This window comes from Lithobates pipiens, unplaced genomic scaffold (genome assembly GCF_037356315.1).
Source record: "Lithobates pipiens isolate NorthernLeopardFrog02 unplaced genomic scaffold, aLitPip1_a1.2 Scaffold_22, whole genome shotgun sequence".
Taxonomy (NCBI): Eukaryota; Metazoa; Chordata; class Amphibia; order Anura; family Ranidae; genus Lithobates; species Lithobates pipiens.
The window spans coordinates 102268060-102288182 of NW_027507784.1; the positions used below are offsets into that span (position 1 = coordinate 102268060).

At 39.6% G+C, this 20123-nt stretch overlaps 1 protein-coding gene across 6 annotated transcripts in view; it reads left to right on the forward strand.

Moving 5' to 3' along the window:
- RAPGEF4 (Rap guanine nucleotide exchange factor 4) overlaps positions 1 to 20123 on the forward strand; it is a 497448-nt gene that overhangs the window by 375518 nt on the left and 101807 nt on the right. For all 6 annotated transcript variants that reach the window (XM_077448013.1, XM_077448014.1, XM_077448015.1 and 3 more), the window contains 3 exons: positions 7474 to 7624; positions 12765 to 12853; positions 19984 to 20008. In XM_077448013.1, the coding sequence (XP_077304139.1) occupies positions 7474 to 7624; positions 12765 to 12853; positions 19984 to 20008 (265 nt within the window). The remainder of the gene's footprint in view (positions 1 to 7473; positions 7625 to 12764; positions 12854 to 19983; positions 20009 to 20123) is intronic.

Sequence of the window (20123 nt, forward strand, 5' to 3'; positions counted from 1 at the left end):
ACAATCACAAGGCAAACATAGTACTTCATTCCAGAGGAGAAGTGAGCAATTGATTGTGGGGATCTGCAACCGGTTTGGATGACTTTGGTTGGTTAGTATGGGCTACCGACAATTGCAACAACAGTTTAGTGCTAAAGAGACTAAGCTTCTCAGCATGGGGCCAGATTGCCTTTATGTAGGTCTAGTAACAGAAAAGGAAAATGGAAATTAGATGGTAGATATATAATTACGGAAGATGCCAAGGAATCCATACGACAATAGAATTTGGCCAATTGCAGTTATAATCTGCAGTATCCTTTGTGCTGTATCTGCCATTGCAAAGCGAAAATCGTCAGTAGATCTCACAATGTAATCATGTCTAATGAGAGCAAATTACAATCTGTGTATATTTTTTCTCTTTCCTTATTTTTGCAAACCTTAATCTCTGTACGGAGAGCTATCATTAGCAGGATTTAAAGGAAGCTAATGTAAAATAAGAAAATGCCAAAAATTACAGGTACCTGCGGTGAGTTTGATAATAGGGAGGTAAAAATATATGAAATAATTATACGGCTGCAGAAGCTGAACAAGAACATGACTAAGAGGAACATTAAACTTGCAATTCACATTTTTAACACTGGCTGTATTGACAGCATTATTGCATGTTATTGTTCTGACTGTTTGGAAGTGTGTACAGTTTAATCCCATACAACAATAAGCAGCTTTAATGGATGCTGAGACTTGTTTAAAGAGTGGCATCATCTAAATGTGATGTGTTAATTATGTTGTATGAAATTAAATAGGATTGAACTTTGCAAGTTATTTCTTTAGAGGAAAAAAAGCATGGTTTAAATGTAAACAGATTGCTTTGTGTTTATGCCTTTCTTTGTGTTTAGGATCTTTTATTATATTGGTAGATGTAAGAATAGCACTTGCTAAGCTATAGCTATAAAAGAATGTAGCATATGGGTAAAACTGAAATTACCCTTAGGTGTCTACCATCTTAATGGGAACCTTTCTTTTCCCAAAATATATCGACTTTGTGTGGTCCCATCCACTCCATCACATGCTTCAACTTTGCAGCCCAAACTATGCAGTATAAAGCCCCGTACACACAATCGGATTTTCCGATGGGAAATGTTCGATGTCAGGCTGTTGGCAGAAAATCCAACCGTGTGCATGCTACATCGGACAATTGTTGTCAGACTTTCCGCCAACAAATGTTGGATGGCAGGTTCTAAAATTTTCTGCCAACAAATGTGTGTTGTCGAATTTTCCGAGCATGTGTACACAAGTCCGTCGGACAAAAGTCCAAAATACAAACATGCATGCTCGGAAGCAGAAGCGCTCAGTCTTGCAAACTAGTGTTCATAATGCAGAATTAACATTCGTGACGTGGCAAATTATAAAATCTCCAAATGCACCGCACAATTCTCTTCTTGTTTAATGGGATAATAATGAAGCTGCTTTGCTGGTGATACTGATGGAGTTATTGCAAGTGAATTTTCAAAGGCTTTTTTTTTCTAGTGATATCAAGAATAATATTATTATTTTTTTATTTTTATTTTTTTATTATTTATACCACAACACCATTATCCCCTAGTTTTTAAGATCAAAGATACAACTATGTTGGTGTCCCTTGTCAATTTTACATTGTATTTTTTTAAATGTAACTGCCTACTCCCAAACTGTCATTTGAAGTAAAACACATAGCCAAGTATTATTAGTCACATTGTTTTATTGTGCATTAAAAAATAAAAATATTAGACATGTTATAATTTTCTTCACACCAATAGAGCTTTCTTTTGGTGGTATTTATTCACCACTGGGATTTATTTTTATTTTTTTTCTAAATAAACAGAAAAAAAAAGTTTTTCATAGTCTGTTATGACATTTTGCAAACAGGTATTTTTTCTCCTTCACTGATGTAGGCAGCACTGATGAGGTAGCACTGATGGGCATTGATGAGGTGGCACTGGTGGGCTTGGATGAGGAGGCACTAATGAGGCTGCACTGATAGGTGGCACTGATGGACACATAGAGGCAGCACTGATGGGCACAGATGATCACTGATAGGCAGCACTGATAGTTAACACTAATGAGGAGGCACTGATCGGCAGCACTGGTGGGCACTAATTGGCAGCACTGGTGGGCGCTGTAGGTACTGCAATGATAATTGGGACACTGAAAATTAGTGCCCTGATTATCAGTGTAGATGTCCCTTTCAGACAAGCCAGCTATCGGCTCTTCTCTCCTCATGATGTCAGTATGAAGAAAGGAATGCCGATAACTGGCTTGTGTTTACATCAGAATCAGCTGTCATTGGACACAGCTGATCACATGGTAAAGGGCCGCTGTGATTGGCCCTTTGCCCCAATCTGTGATCAGCTATGTCCTAAGGATCAAGGGATGATATGACACCATGAACTGGACGACTGCACTGTAGCCGTCATTCGGCTATAGCATCTTTGGGAAGTTGTTAAATCGTGTGTAGACAGGTGCAGTCTGTACTCCTCACTGTAGGTGGTGCTCAACTAAAGTGGGAATGCAAAAAGGAAGGAAGTTGTGAGGTGCTTGGTTCCTCTTTGATTTCCTGCGGTCACCAAGGGAAAAACTGTCTTATTGGACACTGGTGCCCCTCATGACCTCTCTGGCCATCTATTTTAGGCCCTGGGTCCCTGAGTTGGCACGCATTGTGTGAGTGGTTAGTGTAGGGACAGGTTCCCCGTCTGTCAGGGACAGTGCACAGCTGGACGGAGAGGTTTAAGAGGAGTAGGGAAAGTGCAGGGACTACGCTATCTCCTCTCCGGAAGCCTCTTATTTGGGTGTTGACTGGCAAGGCGTTATTCCCACTCCTCACTGCAGAAGCTGTTGGCATCATTGCAAAATAGTGTTTCTCTGTTACAGTTTGTAAGTGGCTCAGATTGGCTGTGCCTAACCACCGGGCTTAATTGTGCATTGAGGGTATTTCTTAATACACTGTTTCTTTTCACCTTGGCTGCTATTTATTCTCTGCCAACAGCACACCATGCTGCACCCTAGCCACAAGCTGTTCCCCTTTTCTCATTTGGGAGCTTGTGTAAAGGTGTTGATAGACCCTGTTATTGTGTCGAATAGACATATAATACATTCATGCCTGGACCATTCTCTACAGCTTGGCACTCTCATTCTTTCTCATTCTCTCCACAAAAGGTGACTCTCCCAGGAACCCTGCTGGGGCTCCACCATTGCAGTAGAGTGCTGCCACACTATAACAATCATTCAATATATTTAAAACTTTCGCTCTGCTTTTCAATTCAGCAATCCATTACCTCAATTTGGGAATAGTAAAAATAGGGGCATGGTAAAGAAAGATTAAATTAACATTAATATCTTCCTCTTTTAATGTGGACATACTGGGGGATACTTTGTTAGTACTATTATCTACTACTAATTAGCCCTCTTCTATTCTACTTATTCTTCTTATTCTCTTATTCTATTCTCAGTGTGCTGCTTACAATCAGTGTGCTATATTTCCAAATGTACCTAAGGGTTCAAGCCAACCTTCCAAGTGATTCTTTAGTGTTATGCCCCGTACACACGATCGGGCTTTCCGACAACAAAACCGTGGATTTTTGTTCAAAGGATGTTGGCTCCAACTTGTCTTGCATACACACGGTCACACAAATGTTGGCTAACAATTACGAACATAGTGACGTTCAAGAAGTACCTGATATCTCCATTACAAATGGTAGTTTTACAAGACGAGTGCTTCCAGGCTCGTACTTGATTACCAGCATGCGTGGTCTTTTGTCCGACGGACTTGTGTACACACGATCGGAAACTCTGTCAACAAATATTTGTTGGCTGAAAATTTGAGAACATTTGAGTCCGACAACAAACGTTCGATGGAGCATACACACGTTTGGACTTTCCGCCAATAAGCTCACATCCAACATGTGTACGGGGCATTACTGTCTTGTTTGTGCATTTTTATTGACGTTATGTACTGGTAAACTACTCTGAGTCCATACATCCGAAACATAGTTTAGACAAGCTAGTTCTGTTTTTGTTTCTCTGAAATCTCTTTCTTGTGTCAGACTGGTTCTGGAGTCAGTCCCAAAAAGCCTGTTTCTTGTTGTGTCAGTATGGTTCTGAGTCTGCCTCAGTGAATATTATTCTTATTCTTGTAGAACAAGTATGATAATAGAACTGAGAATGGTTATACCCATTTTGTAATAATGTGACATCTGTACATTCAATCCTGATCTTGATAGTATGGCCAAAGACATGAGATGGCAGAAGATCAGACTGCACTAAATTATTTTGCAAAGCAATTTTCACATAAATATGCATTTTAGCTAAATGTACATGCTTATTTCTGTGCAGATGGTCCTACATTTGGCCTAACATAATTTGGGGAGGGGGGGGGGGGGTAAAAAGATCCAACTGAGTGTTGGAAAAGGAGATAAAAAATTGGACTAGGGAGGCAGAAATGATTATTGTAGCCATGTACTTCTGATCCTTTTGAAACTCGGTTAGAAGATTTTTTGAGAATATAGTTTCTAGTGTTATTATCATTTGAAGTCAATAAGAAATGATATACTAAAAATGTAGGAAATGTTTACTTATCAATGTAATTGTGCATTATTGTGTTGTAGGTCTGGTGAGAGTGTGTTTGTTCATTCAATCATCAATATGAAAACAAAATTTTTTTGTAGTTGTCCCTTGAAATTGGGTATTCAGAGTAAACATTACATAACAATAGTTAATCCACCCCAATGACATCTGGTAAGTAAAGAAAAAAAAATGAATAAGTAAATGGATACGTAGTTTAGGGGCCTGCCTGATTGCATACAAATTGAAACTCCGAAGGTTTGACCTCATATTATATGGTTTTGGTAAATCTGAAGGAAAAAAATCAGTAGAAAATCTGATAGTGTGTATGGGGCGTGCAATGGAGAATGCTTGACCACCACAAGATGGCACTCATGCTCTTTGCAGTATTATAAAGCAGAAGAAAAATCACATTTGAGAGTCAGTCATTATCATTTTTTTTTTTTTATCTAAACAATTTAAAAATAAGGCTATTTCACATGCTCTTTACATTGAAATAAAGTCACTTTAACTATATTATTAAAACAGGAAAAATTAGGCGATTGTGGAACCGATATATATATATATATATATATATATATATATATATATATGAAAATTATATTACTGAAATTGCAAAAAAATTTAAAATTTCGTACCTAAAAACTCCAAACGCAAAGCGGCTTGTCGAAATATATATCTAGACATTTTGCTTTATTTATAATGTATTTACTTTATACATTTATATAGTGCAGACATTTTTGCATCACTTTACCAAGAACATTGAACCACTGATATCAGTGATCCTGAAGAAACATACAGTGTGATGTCTTTTGATAGAGAGTCTGAATCTCGTTCATTCAGCGCCCAAACCTTTTTCAAATACGGGTGCTAAAGTGACCGGCAGACGGATGAAGCCATCAAAAAATCATGATAGAAGTGCAAAAGGTCACCAACGCACCATGGGATGCAAACATCAGACATTTAGTTTACAACAAAATGCGATATTCTGGGGCCGCTCCTCAGTCAGCAGTGCTGGTGACATTTTAGGCTTTTACAAGAGGAGTACACACATATGCACTATGGACAGTGTGGGTAGGAGCCACTTAAAGTGGACATAACATTAAAATTCACACTTTACATAAACCAATAAGGCACACGTCAGGATTACCAAATGACTATATTATTATTTAGATTTTTATATAAATTTGAAAAACACTGGTAATTAGAAAAACTGAATTTAGGCTACAACCTGCTGCTTGTCATTATTAGATGAACATGAAGAAAGTCAGACTGAATGTAGAAGTGAGAGAAGCTAATTAGTAGGCAAAGCTTATTTATATAATAAGAAAATGTAGTGACCCATTGCACGTATAAAATGACATGACAAACCATCCATAGAAGCAAGGTTTTAAAACCTAAATTACTTTTTTAATATGTTTACTTTTATCTGACCTTTTTGACATGTACAGTATATGAAAAACATGAAAAAGACTACAGGTTATCTCTAAAGTGAAGCTGTGCCCACACTATGCACACTGATGTATTTACACATTCTAAACAAGCAGAAAAATCACTGTAGGGACTAATCACAGGTGTTTGTGATCAGGCATGACCAGCAGCCTGTAGAAATCATTGATAAGCTTACGGGCCATTAGCATCAGATGAGCATAGCTCCCAACTGTCCCTGATTTCGAGGGACTGTCTCTGATTTCGAGCAATGTCCCTCTGTTCCTCATTCCTCCTCATTTCTGTAAAGATGTATAGAAAATGCAGTGGTTTCCAGCACTGAACCTTTCATCTGATTCATCGTAATTGCTGCATTTGTAAATTCCAAAAGCAAATATAAAGGAATAGTAGTGGTAAAAAAAGCATTTGTGGGTTTACCCAATTTAGTTTTTTTTTACAATTCTCCTTTAAGGGGCATGGCGAGGGGTGTGTCTTATGCCTGTATACTTTTGCTCATAGGTGTCCCTCATTCCCATCTCAAAAAGTTGGGAGGTATGGATGAGCTGTAGATGCAAACCGTCTGCATCCAGGGCCTCTCATCTGTTCATCTGCTTGTATGCTGAGCCTTCAGTGACTTTACCCAGTACACTCCCTTGTTCCTCTAGTGTCTGTCTGTGCATTGTCTGTTCTCTTGCTCCCAGCAACTTTCTCCCCTGTGCACTCGTGAGCCCGGTACTCCTGTGCCTTCAGAGTCCCTACATTCTTTGTATCCAGTAACCTCTGTACACCTCTTCTTCCAAGTCACTCCTGTACCCCAGTGTCTCTAGCGACACCTGTGCTTTCTATTTCACCCAGTGACCCCAAATCATCAACTAACACCCAGACCCACAGAGCATTTGGTCTCACCATGTGACCCCAGAGCACCCTGTGCCCCCTAGTGACCCAGGTACTTCCAGTATCACCTGATAACCCCTTTGTATCCCCATGTTCTCAATTTCCTGATTGCATGTATCTCTGGTTACTGACTTCTGCCTTATCTCTCTATGCTTATTCATTGTCCACCCTGACCTATAGCCTGTCCCCATTCCTGAGCGCCCAGTCAACTTTGCACTTTGTTTTTTCTTTGCTGTTCAGCTGCCATTTGTATGGGCTCCCCCACTTCTGATGATTCGAACGGTGGGTACCTGTCAAATCAGGTTCCTGCCCAACCTACCCCCCCCCCCAATAAAAATAAAGTGCCAAATGTGAGTGAATGCAAACGAACCTTTTTGGGTGAATTTCTGATTTACGTATTTAGGAAATAAAATGATGAATGTAGTTGCTGTGGGCAAAGCAGCCAGTTGATACTACAGGCTTCAAATGTACCTTGTACTTCTAAAACATAACATCATTTTGCTTATTTGTTTGCCTATTTATAGTAGAATACGGTAAGTCTATTTCATTCCAACCAATTCCTTAACTTATTCGCACCTACCATTCCCAGCCCTCCCAGGGCACAGAGCAAGAGAAAATGGATTATGCCATCAATAACAAGCGCAGGGTGATCCGATTGGTGCAGCAGTGGGCCAACCTGTATGGGGACTTGTTACGGGAAGATGAAGTGGCTATAAATTTTCTTGAGGTGAGTGGCTGTTTAATTCTTATTGAATACCATTTCCATGTTTGTGGAGGGTGTGCACATATCTAGGTTATTTTAAGCTGAACTCCAGCCTTACTTTTAGTCTTGCAAAGCTGTATAGGCTACTTTCCTTTACTGAAATTACTTTCTCTGATTTTACTGCACACCTTGAGTTTACTATATAAGTACATACATTTTTTATAAAAATTTTGTTTTTTATATCTGCCTGGATTTTACCTTAAATCGGAATTAAACCCATCTATCGATTTAACAGTTTAAAAAAACAGTCACATTCCCAGAATGTTCTGGAAATGTAGCTGTCAGGTTGTGCTCTCAACCAAACTGTCAAATCCTCTAATGGCTGGTGTCATGACTGATCACATGTGCAGCATCATGACAGTTGAAGATTAAACAGGGTGTCAGAAATCAGAGCCCATGAAATCAGACAGAGACAGAAGTACAGTTAAATCACACTTGTTTAATAATAAAAGTAAAAAGAAGAAACGTCAAAAGTAGTCAGAACATAGCCAAAGTTCATTAACCGGAACGGATAGTCATCCAAGCCAGAAGTCAGGGATCTATGTAGTGAAACAGCAAGCAGGATCTGGAGCCAGAAGGGATGTTAGCAAAGCGAGTCTTTAAACAAGAACGCAGGAGAATGTCCCTGTGATGTTGACCGAGGCGAAGGCAGAGATCCTGTGGACTGGACGGCTTAAATAGGCAGGACTGATGAGCAGGAAATCATCAACAGCTGAGTAACTGTGAAGAGAGATAGGAGCTGGCAATTAGCCAAAAGCTGGGCGGCCAGCTCTGAGAAGGAAGGGCTGAGCCCAGCCCTGACACAGGAGCCAAGATGGCAGCTTCCTTGGCTGAAGAGAAGAGGAGGGTGTACGTCCACTTTAAGACCTCATGCACACTGTGTGTTAAAAACGCTGCATATAGGGATGTCTGTCATTTTTTTTTTCTGCTTCAAAACGCCCCTTTTTGTTACCTCCATGAACCCATAGGTGTTTAGAGGCAGAAAAAAAAAATACCATTACCAGCGCATCCCGAAGAATATGCGTTTTAGCAGAAGAAACGCTTCTAAATGTATCGAAACACACATTAACACTAGGTGCGTCAAGCACTTGATTGTTAATTCATTTCAATGGCCAGAATAAATTATTATTAGATGCATTTTCACATGTTTACATGCGTCAAGTGTTTTTTTCTTCCAAATTGCTGCAGCCAAGAGGAAAGGTGTTTAGGAGAGCTGAGCAAATGAGGCCTAAGAGGTTTTGTTAGCGAAAAAATCTACTTGCATGCTACCAGTATCCTAATAGCCAGGTCGAGATGGTTTCATTAGGAGGAAATATTCTCCCTGGCTTTGTATCGATTCCATTAGTTCCCTGTTAGAAGTGAATGAGAGGACTAGAAGAATGCAGGCGATGTCGGCATCAATACCAGGTCCTCGTACTAATGTGAATCCAGTGGGAGAATTTGTATATCTTCTCCCACACTTCATTACCAGCTTTTAGAAATGTCAATATGTTGCAATTTTCCTTAAGAGACTTTACTACACAATAGCTTCCAACTAAAAATATACATAATGATTGTGATAAGTGGGCAAGTCGTTTAGAAGCATGGTTTTTACACAGAACATGGATTTTACAGGCCTGTCTCCATGAGATGCACGGCTAACCTGCAATTACATCGCACGTGGCTGTTATTAGAGGGAGAGAGCAATCATTTTATATAGCACTTGCATCCAACTCTCTTTACAACTACTAGCTCATAGCCTATTAACCAATTACCACTTTACGTTCTACCCCTATGGAATGACAAATACCAAATTGACGAGGCTGTATTAGCAGATAAAAAAAAAAAACATGCAAGATTGAGGAGATTCCAATTCATATTAAATCACATTAGTGTTTTTCCCTTTTTTGTAGTTTATCTCATAAAAAAACACTTATCTTAGCAGTTACATCTGGTTTGCATAATCAGTGTGATTGTGTGTGTTGTCATTAGACTTCCATAGGATAAACACATCATAGATATATATATATATGTATGGAATGGTGTGAATTCATCAGATGTAAACAAATATATGTATATGCCAGAAAACATGTTCTAGAAAACTGTATGCAAATGAGTACGTGGCTTTGCTTTTCAATGTGTAGTTCTGATAAAAAATGTTTTTTTCTATGGATTTGAATTATATTTTGCTAGCCTCTTGTAGTCTCTGCGCAGCAAATCTGAAGTGTAGGAGGTAAAGCGCGTCAGTCAGTTGACAAGTTGCAGGCTGATAGGAAGGCAGAGTGACAGAGGATGAACTCGTCGCTGCGTTGCGTCTTCTTTCACTGTCCAATCACAGGCTGGGCCAGGCTCAGGACAATCTGGGCTCAGAGGAAATGGGTTTAATGGTGCTGGCCATCAGACTGAAAACATCTAGTGGCAGAAAAAAAATACTAATGCCTTGTACATACGGTCGGACATTCCGACAACAAAATCCATCAGATTTTTTCCAACGGATTTTGTCCTAAACTGGTGTTGGCTACACATGGTCAGACAAAGTTGTCGGAAAATCCGATTGTTCGGCACGTGATGACGTTCATTACGACGGGACTACGTTGAGGCTAGTAGCCAATAGCTTTGGTCTCGTAATTTGATCTGAGCATGCGTGGCACTTTGTCTGATCGGAATTCTCTATAAACAATCGGAAAAAGTCCGATCTGATTTTTTTGTCGGAAAATTTGAGATCTTGCTCTCAATTTTTTTCTGTCAGAATTTCAGACGGAAAAAGTCCGATAGAGCCCACACACGATCAAATTTTTCGACAATATAATCCGATGTGACCTTTTCCGTCGGAATTTCCGACCGTGTGTACAAGGCATAAGGGAAAAATCTCTGAAGTGAAGGTGAATATTGCATCAACAGCTGGTTTTGTAATTTTACCATGTACAGTAAAGGGATATTCTTTTTGTATCATGTTATTTTTTAACTTTTGGTGCAATTGTATGTGTTGAAAACAACATCAGAAGATAAACTACAGAATGCGGTTAAAAAAAGGAATATTTTTGCTAATGCAAAGATGCGCCAACAGACCTGATCAATGCCTAGGAAGACCTTTCTGCTTAAAAAAGATCCTGTTAGCAACTGCAAAGTAAAAAAAAAAAAAAATGCAAGTTGAAGCATAGCAGTGGACAAATATTTTAAATGCTTACTTGCAACGTTTTTTTTCCTTCCATAAATGATTTTTTATTCACTTGTAATGTGCCTTTAAACTTGCTACCCCAAAAGGAGTCAATTCCCTAGCAAAGTCCGCTCTCTTCTTTTGTGTCCTAGCCCTTCTAATAACTGTCTGTATTAACCCTCATTTCACCAATAACATTTGATGTAGCTGTCAGGGAGGAGTGAATTGGTATACTATAGCGTGTCACATGAGTGATAACACTAAGTCAGCTACAATTTGTTTTTTTATATATTTTTTCATTTCTTACAATTTTTTTATTTTGCCATTTTTTTTTACAATTCATTTTTTTTTACAATTTTATATATTATTTTTTACAGGTAAAAACTTGCATAAAATATATTAAATGCATGTATAATCCTTTTTGGAAGATTTTTTTTAAATGAATGGTCTGGCAACAGGGGCTTTAACCGTGAATGTACTTGTCAAATAATATATATATTAGGCACTTTCTGCTTTATTTAACAAAGTTTCTCAAACAGACATCTCTATATTGCTGATTACAACCAATTGAATTACAACTGTCATTAGTGCAGGTTTCAAATTATTGATCGGTTGCTGTGGGCGACACTGATGATTTTTTTTAGCAAGTTGCTCTTTTTATTTATTTTTTAAAATGAATTCTTTATTTATTCAAAAGGAAGAGTATAATGGTTAAACCCCATTTGGTCTGTGAGCTGAGATACAGGTAGTTGAGGACAGATAGGTCTCATAAAGTTACAGTTAAACGTTAGAACACAAAATGGAGTGAATAGATTTCAGAATAACCATTTCAGAACTAATCCTATGTACACATACCAATGGGTCTAACCGAAGATGGATAGTCTGGATGGAACGGAAAATTCTTTCATTGAACAATTAGGTCTACTGTAAGTAAACAGCTTATGCTGGTTATATACTATACGAAAAATCAGCCGAACCCATTTTCGAAAAATGAACATTCGGCCGTGAGCGCAAGCGATAATTCCATCATGTAATGACCGATAAATCATTCAGTGGACATAAATGTATGCATTTTTTGTTAGTTTATTTACATATAGCTAGTGCAGACAGTTCTGATGGGAAACACATTAACCTTTCAATTTATCGTTCGTTCGGCAGAAAATTTCCAAACTTGTCCTTCGTTTTTTTGGCTCAAAAACATCCCAGCGAATATCAATTTTGTGCCCATTAACTGGCCGAAAAATTAACAAACTGTCTAAATGACTGAATTTTTTGTAAAGTGTATGGCCAGCATTAGTCTGGTGGCAACTGTCATTCTCCTACCAACTGTCATTTTGCATCGATAACAAGGGGGGAAGCAGGGTATACAGGAATGCGGGGAAGAAGGGGGTGTCTGAGAGGTCGAAAAAGGAGGGATAGGAGTACTCTCTGATGTACATTGCCTTAAGCCTGGTACACACAGACTGAATGTCAGGCTGCATTGGCTGGTTAAACATTCGGCCCCTGTGTGCTGCAGTCGGTCTGACAGAAGCAAGCCATTCTTCTTTTGAAGGGGCATGACTGAAAAAGGTCTGCCGATTGGCTCCTGATCAGTGCTCTCAGCCAATGGCTGAGAACGCAGAATGGAGTGTTCTGGCGAGGGGGGCCATCTCCCTGTCAGAACGCAATAGAACAGCAGGGGAGATCGTGTTACTAACATCAGATAGTTTCGTTCAACACTACTAGTGTGCACTAGGTTTTAAATTTAAACCCCAATCTTTTCTTTTTTTTTTATGTTGATTAGTCAAGCACAGAAAAGTAACGGCTAGACTTTATTTATGTGCTCATAGGCTACTTTTATTGTGCCGTCACTCAGGACTGAAATCTGTTCCAAACACTTCAGCTCAAGTACTGTAAATCAGAAATGCTAGAAATAATCACCTAATTGTATATCATTTTGTTTCAAATCCTTCATATTTGTTTCTGTAGGAATTTTATGTATCCGTATCAGATGATACAAGAACAATTGCTGCACTAAAGGACCAGCTTCCTGAGCTGGAGAGGACCGTAAAGCAAATGTAAGTAGTGTACATTTACAACTGTATGCTCTACTGAATGGATCTAGACCAGCCTTTTTCAACCAGGGTGCCATCAAGTATCTTCAGAGGCACCTTAGCAAAATGCCTAAAAATTGCCCAAAAACTGTATAGAAGCTACCTGGTGAATTAAGCCTTCCTTTTAGTTACAGAAAGCCACAGGTTTTTATTGTGCACCATTGCAACCTTCTAGCCGCCAGTATCTTAACAACTTCAGTTGATAAGGAAGATGTCGTGCACCTATACAACATCCTTGTTGCCCCTTCCCTGCCCATCTCCATCAGCACTGGGGTAGGAGGGAGAGAAACTGAGGGAGACGGGAAACACTGGATTACTAGTCAGTAGTGGTGTGCATTTTTTCTACAGCAGTTTTATAATACAGTCTTGTCACCTTCCTTCCTCCAGCCTTTAACTAGACAGTGAAGCAAAGCAGGAGATTGATGATCTCCCTATACTGCAGTGATGGTGCACCTTGGCACCACAAATGTTTTGGAACTACATTTCCTATGATGCTCAACTACACTGCAGAGTGCATGAGTATCATGGGAAATGTAATTCCAAAACATTTGGGGTGCCAAGGTTCGCCATCGCTGCACTACAGTCTCCTTCTGGCAGCATGTTCATTTTTAGCACATGTAAACTGGAGCACACTTACGTGGCTCTACCTCTAGTTGGTTGCTGCTGTACATGAAATGGTAAATGGCTGATATCAAGCCAAATGTAGGTACTTATAGTAGCTGCATTTAAAATACATTTAATTATTATAAATTATATGTATATATTTAATAACTATATAAATCAATACATAACCACATTAATTGTGCTGCTTAATATCTGTCTGGAGTTCAGTCTTAAGGAATACAAATAGAATCCATGCATGTGTCTGTAATAAATGTTTTATGCACTGATGTATCTATCGCCAGCCCTTTTAGTGGAAATGTAACATTCCAGATTTACATGTGTTCTCCTGTGAGTGTGAAGAATTTGTCTAACTCCTGACAAGCATTAAAATTTGTTCTGCACAACCTAGGAAACCTCCACAAAGTTAAAATGTAATCAGGGAGGCTTTCTCTAGTAATTGTGTTTCCATTGGTGTAAACTAGGTGCAGATATCTTTGGCAACCATGTGTAAGTTGGCACCACCCCCTTTGAGCATGCCAGTCTGGAAGGTACTGGGGACCTTGAGCCGTACGTCAAAGGCTCAGGGAGAGTTACAGAAAGAGCTGGTGGCAAGACATACAGTACAATAGAATGGCACAGTGGTTGAGCATATGTTGGTGAGACAGCCTTGGCCATAGACGTTTTTTGTGGCAGAAAGATCTCCATTCCTATACCTAGACACTTTTCCTCATTGGAAGATGAAGGGAGCAAGTTTTGAAGGTGCTAGTTCTACAGTTCTTTTTACAGCAACTCTCAAGTGCACAATGGGCCTTGACCTGCCTGTTTGGGTACTATCACAAACACTCGGTTGATTGGGTCCTTCTGTTCCTTTCAGTGATGAGCCACCCTTGCTGAACCTAATCCTACCAACATACTTGTGGTTTAAAATGGTCTTTTTTGTAAGGTAAAAGCCCTGTAGGGAAGCAAAGAAAAATGAACAGACAACAGACCACAACTGCATAACACTGTAATGCAAATACAATAATACAATGGATACAGTGTACACATGCAACAGTACTATAGATAAACACAGTAGTTATGAAAGTCAGTAATTTACTGGATGGCTTAAATAAAGATAAAAGAGCCCTCACTAAACCACTGACCAACAGACTGAGTACAGTTAGCCAGCGTTAGGGCCCTTGATCTCCCATTGGCGTGCTCACTCCCAAAGGGGGGTATTTGTAATCACAAGGGAAAGGGTCAACAGTACAAAGCTGACTCTCCACTAGCAATAATTTCAAACAGCTATAACAGGAATGGCCAGAAGTTTTCTCACCACTCCAGATGATCTGAATGTGTCCTCAGCATAAGTTCTTTCCTCCTCTTGCAGTATTCTGCCTTTGCATTACACAATAGCTGTCATAACTCAGTCCCTGGCAGGCACAATGCAGTGCTATCCTCAGAACCGTATAGTCTCTGGTCAGTGCAGTATAGCAGCTCTCTTGGTGGTCACAGGACAGCAGCACAGAAACAGCAACACAGTCTCTGGTGGTTACAGAACAGTAGTGCAGGAACAGCAACACAGTCTCTGGTGGGCTCAGGGCAGCAGCACAGTACTCACAGCTTTCTGTAGCATAGTCTTTGTTGGACCCAATGTAGCAGCTATGCACACTGGTCTCAGCTCCCTGTAGGTTTCCCCTAGCATAGCACAGCACCACTGGACAGATAGGTTAAAGAAGCTTCCAGGCTGCTGGCACTATAAGGTGGCCCGGCAGTCCACTCTCTCCCAGTCATAGCCTCTACATGACTCCCTGTACTCTGTACCCAGAGCAGGTCCTCCTTTCTTTTCCACTCTGGTCTGTTGGGTGGGGGTTACTGTTCTGGCCACTCAGCAGCCAATCAATATCCTCCTTTGTTATTGCTAGGGGCTGGCTAGGGACAGCTAATTACATTCCTTATTTTCACTCAAAGTCTCCAACAAAATGGCTACTGCGGCTTCTTTGTTGAAGATGCTTTCTCCTCCCTACAACAGGGAGGACTGTTTTTCAGATTAAAGGGGCCACCAACCACACTACACATGTCTATGTCACTGTGTGTGTCTGCCACATAAATATTACAGCCTGGTATGTGAAGTTATCAGGAGGATGAAAAGGACGCTGAGCCACAATGGGTCTAGAGGTATAAAGATAGTGTGCGACCACTGAATGATTCTAAGACAGACTTGCTTCATAAAATATGTCTGAAGATGTGCCTGGAGGGGATTTTCTGATGAAAACAGTACCACAATACTTGTGTAATTTCTGTTAGCATGTATTGCCTTGCATTGGGCAGCAATGTCCGCACAAAAGTGTACCGACCGATAAACAACGCCCCTCAATAACGTATAAAGCCACCATAACATCTTTAGGAGGAACTTTATTTCGTTCAGCAGTATTTCTCGCTGTTGATTGGTATCCCAGTGCTTTTTCAAGCATACTCTGCATAATAGGAAAGCCAGAAGTGAGATATCACAGAGAGGCTTATTTAGTTTATTCACAAAAGTTACCATTTTATATGGATATCATATCTTTTATATAGAACGCCACTGCAAATCCACATAATTAAATGGAATCGAATTGCCTGCTAAGATCATAAGAAACACTTTGCTAAATGTGCTTTCTGATCTCCTGTGGCAAACAAACGCAGCCTTCCAAGAGCAGACACTTCAAGTGCACATTCCTATTTGGTTATGCTAATAATGTCATTTGGACTCAAATGAGTAATCAACATTACGTACCTAAAGTCTTCTGTGGCCCTCTGGTAGTTCTTCTTGAATGTTGGCCGAACGAGCGGCTGCCGCAGACTTCCCCAGCATGGAACTTCATAAGATCTCAGATGAATATTGTTCTTACTGATTTCTACAATTACTTTATTGAAGTAATAGCGACAAAATAATTCAAGTGCTTTTCACAAGTTCCCATTTGCAGAAAATAAAGGACTCATTATGTAATGAATTCAGTATCGTTCCCTAACATTTTCAAAGTCTTGGATTAATTTATAGTTTTAGCTTCTACCACGGAGAGTACTAAGGCAGATAAGTTAAAGAACTGGGCACAGTGGAAGGAGGGGGATTGTAAAGATTGCCTAATAAAATTAACCTTTATGTGAAAACTCAGAGTGGAAGCATACTACAAAAGCATACAGAGCTTTCTATGCATATTTAAAGGAAAGCTGTATTGAGAGAAATACAAAGGCTGCCATGACTGAAAATATTGGTAGTCTGCCTTCAATTCTGTGGGACACCAACCCAGAACAAGTCTGCCGATCAGAAAAGTGAATGCAGGGTTTCCAATCCAAATGCTTGCCCCAAATTAGTGGATTTGAAAGTACCATAGCTTATGTAGGAACATCAGAGTTTTCAGAAGGAAGGGTCAGCAATGGCAACCCTGTATCTTTCACTACAGACATCCTTTCAGGAAACAGTAAAAAAAAAAAATACAAAGTTGGGGAATGATTTTTTTATTTAGGGTTGTTTTTTTAAATATATTTCGGTTGACTTTTGTTATAGGGTCACACTCCCACAACGTGAAACGTGTGACATTTTATATGTTTTGGATGCTTCCACAGCAAGATCAACCTGTCATAATTGCTGTACCTGTCCAACTGGGAGCTTTGTTCTTGCTTACCTCTGCCTATTCCATCTCATTCTGTCGCATTATGCATAATATAATATTATTAAAAATCCAACAGGTAGACTATGGGGTTGATTTACTAAAACTAGAGTGCAAAATCTAGTGAAGCTATGTATGGTAGCCAATCCGCTTCCAACTTCAGCTTGTTCAATTAAACTTTGACAAAAACAAATGGAAGTTGATTGGTTTCTATGCAGAGCTGCACCAGATTTTGCACTCTCTAGTTTTAGCAAATCAACCCCTATGTCTCTCACTAATTTATCATGAACTGCACAGGAAAAGAAGCTTCTATCTGTTTTTAGAAGCTGTTTTTTTCATCTATTGATTCAATATTGCATAGATTTGTCATGTTGAAAAGAAGTGGACCCAAACAGGTCATTGAATTATAACCTGAGTTATGTTTTTAGAGCAGAACTGACAGTAATCAAAAGCCATAACTACCCACCATCAGAATCTGATTATTTCAACATATTAGTTTGAAAGTTGGGAAGTATTGGTGTTCAGAACTGCGACAGATACCCTTCACATCAGTGTGCAATTAATCAAGGTCAGATTTGTTTTGATTAAGATGGGAAAAAAATGAAACCATACCTGCAGAACTACTAGTAGTACCGCTACCATTAGTGCTATCCATTTACCCCAGAGCTGAGTAAGGAACCTGCACAGGCAGTCCTGGGTTACAAACACGATCTGTAGGTTTGTTCTTGAGTTGAATTTGTATGTAAGTTGGAACAGGTACATTTTTTTAAGTGCAACTTAATTTTTATGTTGTGGATAGCATAGGGGAGGGTTTATTGGCCATGGAGTTATATGGGATTGCTGACAGCAGTGTTAACATAAACAGTTTTGTTAAGTTTTTCGTCACCTCATTAGATTACTGTCCAGAGCACTGTGTGCATTACAGGCCTTCTCAGACCACTGTCCAGAGAACTGTGCAGCATTACAGGCCTCCTCAGACCACCGTCCAGAGCACTTTGCATTACAGGCCTCCTCTAACCACTGTCCAAAGCACTGTGCATTACAAGCCTTCTCAGAGCACTGACCAGAGAACTGTGCAGCATTACAGGCCTCCTCAGACCACTGTCCAGAGCACTTTGCATTACAGGCCTCCTCCAACCACTGTCCAAAGCACTGTTCATTACAGGCCTTCTCAGACCACTGTCCAGAGCACTGTGTGTATTACAGGTCTCCTCAGACCACTGTCCAGATCACTGTGCAGCATTACAGGGCCTCCTCAGACCAATGTCCAGAGCACTGTGTGCATTACAGGGCTCCTCAGAGCACTGTCCAGAGCACTGTGCAGCATTCCAGGCTTCCTCAGACCATCCAGAGCAGCTAAATCTGTATTTGTGAGTTTGTTCAAACCTCAATACCATAAATACATACATACTAGATTTTTTTTTACTCTAGGCGTATTTAACCACTTCCCACCCGGCCAATGTACATATACGGCCGGGTGGGAGCTCTCTACTTCTGAGTGGACGTTCCTGAACGTCCTTCAGAAGGAGGGGGATCGCGCGCTCGTGTCACCCGGACCGTCATGTGATGTAAACAAACAGCCAGTTGCTAGGCAATCGGCTCCTCCTCTCCTCACACAGAAGTCATCGCTGAGGAGAGGAGAGCAGATCGCTGCAGCCGGCTGATGATCAGTGAGTATGAGCTGTTTTTTACAGCTTTTTACCCACTGATCACCAGCCTAGTGTAAACACACAACACACCACACAGTATAAAAACAATGACCCCACATATGTCCCCAAAACACACATGTCCCCAAATAATAAAAACACATGTCCCTAATAATAAAAACATGTCCCCCACTAAAATCACATGTCCCAATGATTATCTGTACACATATGTCCGTGATCACCTGCACACATATGTACCTGATCATTTGCGTACATATGTCCGTGATCACACAAAGCAATTATTATACACTTAACCAAATTTTTTTTACCAAAGACATGTAGCAGAATACATTTTGGCTTAAATTTATGACAAAATTTGATTTTACTGGATTTCTTTTAAAATAGAAAGAAGAAAATATTGTTTTTTTTCCAAATTTCCGCTCTTTTTTCGCTTGTATCACAAAATATAAAAAACTGAGTCATTAATAAATAACACCAAAATAAAGCTCTATTTGTGAAAACAAAATGATAACAATTTAATTTGGGTACAGCGTAGCAGGACCGCGCAATTGTCATTGAAATTGTGAGAACGATGAAAGCTGAAAATTGGGCTGGGAAGGAAGGGGGCGAAAGTGCCCTGTATTGTAGTGGATAAAGTTTGCAAATTCTTGAGAAATGCTTAAATAACGTATTACAATTTAACGAAACAAATTAGATTTTATTGAACTAAAATGTACTGCAGATTTTTGTTGATTAAATATGACTAAAACTAAAACAATTTCAGATGACTAAAATGGGACTGTAACTAAAATGGCATTTTAGTCAAAAGACTAAAACTAAATTGAAATTTGATGCCAAAATTGACACTGACTGACAAGTCCACCGGACAGTGGGTGGCATGTGGTGAGCAGCAAGATGGCTGCCTGGCAATTTCCATGACCAGCGTGATGCCACTCTGCCTCCGTTCTTAAGTAGGAGTCATATGTAAGTCATATATTTGTAACTCAGGGACTGCTTGTATAGAAATAAGGGCAGTTCATGAGGGGCAACATGTTCCATTATAAGAGATGACTTATTCTGATGCATAGGGTTTTTCTTTTTTCTTTTTTTATTTAAATCCAAAGAATATCCCAGTCTCACAATGGAACGTATACTTATTACTTATTGCAGTGTGTTGTTTCTAGTAAAAATAACCTCAACCATTTATACTTTGCAGATCTGAAGACGGAAAACAGAAGAAAGTGAGTCAATTTTTTCTTTGAATATTTTCTCAATAAAGTGCGTTATATACAATATAAGAACAAAGGTACATCAGACCAGAAATTATCCATTACAGGCATACCCCACTTTTAAGTA